Source organism: Nanorana parkeri, unplaced genomic scaffold (genome assembly GCF_000935625.1).
Source record: "Nanorana parkeri isolate BGI_ZX_2015 unplaced genomic scaffold, ASM93562v1 scaffold823, whole genome shotgun sequence".
Classification (NCBI taxonomy): Eukaryota; Metazoa; Chordata; class Amphibia; order Anura; family Dicroglossidae; genus Nanorana; species Nanorana parkeri.
In genome coordinates this window covers 526,680-534,079 of record NW_017307091.1, presented here as the reverse complement: position 1 = coordinate 534,079, position 7,400 = coordinate 526,680, and the positions used below count along the sequence as shown (strand labels likewise).

Sequence of the window (7,400 nt, the reverse complement as noted above, 5' to 3'; positions counted from 1 at the left end):
TCCCCCCCCCCCCCCCCCCCTGAAAAGTCAGGCACTCGGTCATGGACCAAGTACCCGACAGCTGTACAAGAGAGGAGGGGACCCCAGTGGCATATCTTATCCCACTGGGTGAACGTCCCCTCCTCTTTCTGCCGGTGTCCATCACCAAGATGGCTGCCGGCAGTTAAGTGAACGTGACACCCAGCCAATAAATACAAAGCTCTTTCTATGTGTGTTGGAGGTTTATGGTGCATCTATTATTTATGGAGTAATACACAATTTGAAAGATCATCCTAACTGCAAGCTGGTGTGCCCTAGCTATATTATTTTCTATGGAAAAAAAGGAAAAAAAGGAAATGAATGCATGCCTACTGTGCACTTTGTACATACAGTTCAAAGTACAGCCAAATGCTTGGCACTTTTAGAACTTAAAATTAGTCATCTTTAAAACAGTAGGGTTTTTCTTTTTTGGCGGTACTACAGACGGCTTCCAGTTTATAGCTGAGGAGACACTATGGGATTTTTTTAGCCTTAGGAAGACTGTGTTAGGCATACAGAGTTAATTTCAGTGCTGGCTGGGATGACCAGAAGCTCTGAAGGCAATAAATCTACAGCTAAACAAATTCTCCTTACTGCACATCCTGCAAAGGGGATTTGGGACCAGTGAAAAACAACTGATACATCTCCTCCTGTACATGATGTCAGCTTTTCTTTATTGGAGATATCACAGGGGGTAGAGGGTCAGTGTCAATAGTAACCTCAGCAATCCTTAATGTAACATTGATAGATACTGTATGTGTTATCTTCACATGCACACAGATTTTCTCTGTTTAAATTTAGGGGTGCACCGATACCAATACTAGTATTAGTATCGGTGCTGATACCGAGTATTTGGGCGAGTACTCATACGCTACCCAAATGCTCGCTACCATCCCAAATACCAGAACTTCTGGTCAGAGGCAGATTTCCTCCGACCGGCAGTGCCGCGAGGGAACATGGAGTCGGCTTCCCAGCCAATCGGCATCGAGCAGGCCAAACAGCATGGAGCCAGTTTCCCGGCCATCAGGAAGCTGTCCGGAGCTGTTTAGCATGCACAATCACCACCACCAAACCCCCCTTTTAGTGTACAAAACCACCACATCCTCCCAAGCCACCCCGGGTTAGCATACAAAACCACCCCATTCGGCGGTGAATAGGCTAGGGATTCCCCTAGGCCCTGTAACCATCATCACTGAGACATAAAGTAAATAGAAAATCCAAAGTTAGAGGAGAAATCTTCTATCTTTCACCTGTTCCAGAAATTAATTCCTCTAACTTTGCAGAGACTGCATCTCATTTCCTGTTGCATCTCACGGACAGGAAGTATAGTGAAATTTCCCCAACAGTCAATGGTAAAGAAAAAAAAGTTAGTATTTTTCTTTTTGGAAGTTTCTTTACCAAGATAGAAACAAGTATATTTTTAAAGTCTTTATTCATTCTCTAACCTGTCTTCCAGATAATTGGGAGGAGATGGAGAATTGTAACCACACATTGGCGAGAAGATTCACCCTACTTGGCCTTTCCAGTGTCCCCGGGCTGCAGATCACCTTCTTCTTGCTCTTTCTCCTGATGTATATGGTGGCATTATCAGGAAACCTTCTTGTGATCACTGTGGTGAGACTTCATGCCCGGCTTCAGACTCCCATGTACTTTTTCTTGAGTAACCTCTCAGTCATTGACATTTGCTTCTCGACAACCATAGTTCCCAAAATGCTAAGCAATACCTTATCTCAGGATAGAACTATTTCCTTGCTGGGATGTGCGGCCCAGATGTATTTCCATTTGGCTCTAGGAGCTACAGAGTGTTTGATATTGGCTGTGATGGCCTATGATAGGTACACCGCCATTGGTAAACCCTTGCAATACAACACTATTATGAACCAAAAACTGTGCTTCTATCTGGCTGCTGTATGTTGGGTTGTGAGTTTTTTAAACTCGGCGATCCATGCCGTTTTTACATTCCAGCTGCCATTTTGCAAGTCCAACGAGGTCAACCACTTTTTCTGTGAGATGCCCCCACTCTTCGAAATCTCCTGCAGAGACACCTGGTTCAATGAAGTTGCTGTGTATATCTCTGGTGGCTTAATTGCTCTTTGCTCATTCCTGCTCACTCTGTTGTCCTATGCCCACATTCTCTCCACCATTGTCAAGATCCATTGCACCAGTGAACGTCATAAAGCCTTTTCCACCTGCGCATCCCATCTCACCGTTGTAACACTCTATTACGGCACCATCATATTCATGTATTTGCGTCCTCAATCCAGTTACTCTCCAGATCGTGACCGGGTGGTCTCCATCTTGTATACAGTGGTGACTCCTATGTTGAATCCCATCATCTATAGTGTTAGAAACAAGGATATCATTGGAGCGATAGGGAAGACAAAACATGGCGTGGTGTTTACCTGATGAGCTTATTTTGATAAAATAGGATTTTTGTACTCACCATAAAATAGACATGTAAGCTGCGGAAAAATTCAGTTTGGTTCGGATATTTCGGAATTCGGGAATTCGATTTGTTTTGGATTTTGGATGAAATACGAATTTCCGTTAGTTTTGTATAAGTTTACGAATATTCGTTGCGAATACCACAGAAAACCATGTACAGATATTAATACTAAAGCTGAATCTCCTAGACCCGAATGGCATTCGGGATCCAAATTTCCGCATTGCATTCGGCAGCTCCCGAATGCCATTCGGGTCTGGGAGCCTCAGCTTTAGTAATATATGTATATGGCTCCCAGGCCCGAATGGCATTCGGGAGCTCCCGAATGCAATTCAGAAATTCGGGAGCTCCTGAATGCCATTCGGGTCTAGGAGCCATATACATATATAGCTAAAGCTGAGGTTTCCAGACCCGAATGGCACTCGTGAGCTCCCGAATGCAATTTTGAAATTCGGATTCCGAATGCCATTCAGGTCTAGGAGCTGTTCATTTATGTACTGAACGCAAATTTTCGTTACGGCAACATGGGAGCCATATAATATGGCTCCCATGTTGCCGTAACGAAAATTCGTGTTCAGAGCCATTCGGATGCATTAAACCGAAAAACTCATCTGATTGGCCAGAAAAGTCACATGCTCGATCCAGTTTAGTTTTTGAACAAAATTCAGAGGGGATCCGAAATTCAGAAACAGAAATTCGGATTCGAACACATTCGGATGCATTGGGATTTGGAAATTCGGATGTGTCTACCATAAAATGCATTTCTTGGAGTCCATTGAGGGGCACAGGAATTTTTAGAATTAGTAGACTGTCACTCTTCTTACTTTAGTTCTTAAGTTGGATATTCAGGCCTCATCTGATGTCAGCTTTGGGCTTGAGGTCCTTCATGCAGCTCTTTGAGCCTCAGACAGTTCTCAGTTTTCTATTGTCTTTTCTTGGGCCTGTAAACCTTTGTTGCAACGTTGCCCACCCCTCTGTTTTTGGATGTGCCAACAGTCTAAGAATTCCTGTGTCCCTCAATGGACAATTATAAAATTAGTATTTTTGTATCCTGCCCATTTAAGAACACAGCTCCTACTACTCTTTTTTTCATGCTATCAGTACTGCCTTGGTATAAAACTGGAGCATGACAGTTGTGGACAGGGTCATCCTGTGCTGGCCAACTTTATTTGTTGACAGTGTCCATTTCTCCTGTAGGCAGCATGTGACCTCTCATCCCATTTAACTCCTCTTCTGCTAAGCTAAGAGTTTTGTTGCCATGACCTTCCAAATATTTCTGAATTTTGCACTTTCTGCTACTGGAAAGGCCTGAAGAGCAGACAGAACTATGGAGGACACTGTTGACCAAACATACAACATGCCAAGTTATCTACTGGGATGGGAGTGTGATGTACAAACCATCTAGTTTTGTCCCAGCATGGAATAACAAGTTTCCAAAGTATTCTAAGGATGTGCCAGGGGTTCAGGGTTTGATGATACAAAATGTATGATCATTTATGTACATCAAGCCTTTGTACATTCACATGTTTGGATAGTAAAACCTTAAAAGGTTTAGATAGAGTACATTTATAATGGTGATTGAACAATATTAAAATTGTGCCATGAAAAGTATAATATTGTACTGTGTTGAACTATGACCTATGACCATACTACAATAAAGAGATATCACCTTCCTTTATTGATTTTTTTTTAATTCAACCCCTTTTAATAAAAATGTAATGGATTGTGCACCTTCTTACTTATCTTGATTACCTTGAACTTTAGTATAGTTGTCTTTTAAACGACTTCCCCTTCCCCAAGCGTCTTATACACACCTGTCTATGCTCATGGCAATGGACAACTGCACATGCTCAGACTAATCCAGGTAATTCCTATGGAGAGGCCGTCTATCATTGAGTCCGCACATGGGCAGAAGCTGAAACATCGAGGAGAGTTTCCAGAGGTGTGGCTCACTGTGGGCCATACACATGGTGGATCTGCCAGGAGCATGGATCAGTGGTGGATCTACTTTGAATGTCCTTCTTTGTCCATAGATCTTACACACAGCAATAAAATTACGCAAGTATAGACGTGTTAAAATGATAATCTCCTAACATATTTTTTTTGTACGCATTACATATCAAACATGAAAATAGATCCCGTGCAGACTACGCAGTCCGTGACCTAGGAGAGTAGGGAAGATTGGGGCAGTTGCATTCATTTCTGCACTAACTACCCCTACTAAAGATAGATCTTTCTCCTAGCCAGCTCTGTTGCTTCATAAGTGTCTATTAGGACTGAAGGGGAAGATCAGTAGCTGAAGGCTGGATGTCTCAGGATAGGCGGTTGACTTTGTTAATGGCTGTTCTCTTAAAACTAATAAGACACCTTTCATTTAAAATGAGTTGGAAGAGATGAAGCATGTGAGCTCATCACTCTTTGTATGTGTGATGGTTGACTGCATATTATTCGAATGATGACCCATCAACCTTCAAAAGCACCTTAAAATATGACTTTGTGATCTTTTTCTTGGACTTTTGGCTCTGTCCATCCATGAGGAGTGAGGCTTTATAAATGTGATCACCTTGCTGTGGCAAACAGGCACTTCATTTTGAAAGTTGTCCTGCTTGCTCAGTCATGTTCCCTCACAGATAGGGCCCTCTTTACCATCTTGTCTTGAATTGTATTGTAATTATAATGTCTTCCTTATATTGTGAACTGTTGGTGCTATATAAATCCTGCATAATATAATAATAATGTTCCTGGAATAAGAGAACTGCGGCTAAAACCCAACACTGACATACACAATTTGCACAGAAATGGCTGGCATGACCATAAATGAGAGTTAGAGACCATGACTTAAGATGGACTTGTGCCCAGACTATGCCTACCAAAGTATTTACATATTCTAAAGAACTCTAATTCACCATTGTAGTTATGGGCATTGAGGAGAGATCGAGAGTGCCAAATATAGAAAACAGACACTTCATGTTCTCAATCAAAATATTCGCAGGATCCCCTTCCTCAGGCATTTGCATTAGGAATGCCGGTGTCCCTGTTTCTACCTATGCATGTAACGGTTGCCACTCTTTCCAGCTCAAGGACATCCTTCATGTGGATTGGTGACCAAAACTGGACTGCATACTCCAGATGAGGCAATACATTCCCTTTTTAATACAAGACAGAACTCTGCTCACTTTGTTTACCGCAGCCTGGCATTGCAAGCTATTCAAGTAGTCCTTGTACTACCACAGAGCTACTTAGTAACCAGCAACTGTGAAAACAACAAACACTTTGGTCAGGAGCATGCTGGTCAATGCAAGGAGGAAAAAAGCCCTGACTTGGGTGGTCAGTGGGAGAAAGAAAAAATGCCGTGCTTGTGGTGGTTGGTGAGATAAGTTAAAGAACAATTCTGGGCAGAATAAAAATGAACCCTAACTACCCCTATACTGCAAGGGTTTCCTGCTTGTTTTGGTCTAGGGTCTAAAATAAAAAAGATATACTCACCCAATCCTCAGTCCCATCTGGTTGCCAGACCGGTGCCCTCAGCCTCTTCTCCCCGGGACCCCGGTGGTCCAATGACCCGTGAGTCATCATGTCTAGTACAGTGTATTAGATGCTAGGATGCAGAGGAACATTCCACCACCAGAGAGTAGGGAAAGACAGGTGAGCAGTCTCTGCCGCGGGTTTGAGGCTTGGGTGTAGACATGTGCGATTCGTTTCGTTTCCAACCGAAATTCGGACGAATTTTCGGAAATTCGGACATTCGGATGTATCCGAATTCCGAATTACAGATATAACGAATGCAAACGAATCCGAATTTCCGTTTCCGAAATTCGTTAGCGGTAGTTCGTTCGAACGTTCGTTTCGTTCGTTGGAGCAAAGTGACATTAGAGAAGGAGAAAAAAAAAATTCCCCCTCAAATGTCACTTTGCTGCAAACGAACGAACGAATGAACGACACGAATAAGAAACAAAAACGAATCGAACTTACGGACTCCGAATTCCGAATCCGAATTGACTTTCACACCCGAATCCCGAAAAACGAAATAATACAAATCCGAATCCAAACGAAACGAAACTAAACACATTTTTTGGAAGTGCACATGTCTACTTGGGTGAGTATATCTTCTTGATTGGGTCACCTAGAGAAAAAAAATTAGCGGTGAACCCTTGCATTGCAGGGGTAGCCCCACTGAAAGGGTTACTTTTTATTCTGCCCGGAGTTCTTTTTAAGGTCCTCACCAACTACAATAGCTATAAGACAAATACGGAACCTATTTTAAATAGCAAGGATTTGTACAGTACTATACCTGTGTACAGTACTGTAGATGTAAATGTAAGAGTTAAGGAAGGGAAAAAAGGCTGCAACACTGATAAGAGTGTTGCAGCGAGAGATAAGAGCAGAGACCCCTGAGGCAATCATTGGTACACAATTTTTATCTTCATAAACCGTATTTTATTTATATGTTTATGGGGTCCCCATGATTTAACTATCAGGCAAATATGGAGGAATTCAAACAATTACTGTCGGTGTCTGGCCAAGCCTCCTCTTCCCCCTCAATGGAACAGGTGTTAACCTGGGTATAAGCTTGGCATTGATAATGATAGCCACCTCTCTTCTGTTTCATGCTCTCAGTTAGCATTATGTAGTGGAGTCAATGGGCGCAAGTACAATATTTTTGAGGCTGTCAGGTCCTAAATTTCATATCTGAAGCCTTGTTACAAAGAAAGTAGGTTAAAGTATCATCTGCTTATATTAAAGCTGAATTCTAGACAGATATCATTAATGCAGATGTGTAAGAATATGATTATATTCTATAAATAAATGTAAACAAATAAAAGATCAAATTATTTCAAAAAGTAAATATTTTATATTTAATAATTTATTACGTTATTTATATAAATGTATTTCTATAATATAATTATATTATTACACATCTACATTAATCATATCTTAA

The 7,400-nt window shown here is 41.7% G+C and overlaps 1 protein-coding gene across 1 annotated transcript; it reads left to right on the top strand.

Annotated features, from left to right (window-relative positions):
- Positions 1–1,488: 1,488 nt before the first annotated feature.
- On the top strand, positions 1,489–2,424 carry LOC108794221 (olfactory receptor 1020-like). Its single transcript, XM_018565223.1, has one exon. It carries the CDS (start codon positions 1,489–1,491, stop codon positions 2,422–2,424), a length of 936 nt encoding a protein of 311 aa, XP_018420725.1.
- The last annotated feature ends 4,976 nt before the right edge of the window (positions 2,425–7,400 follow it).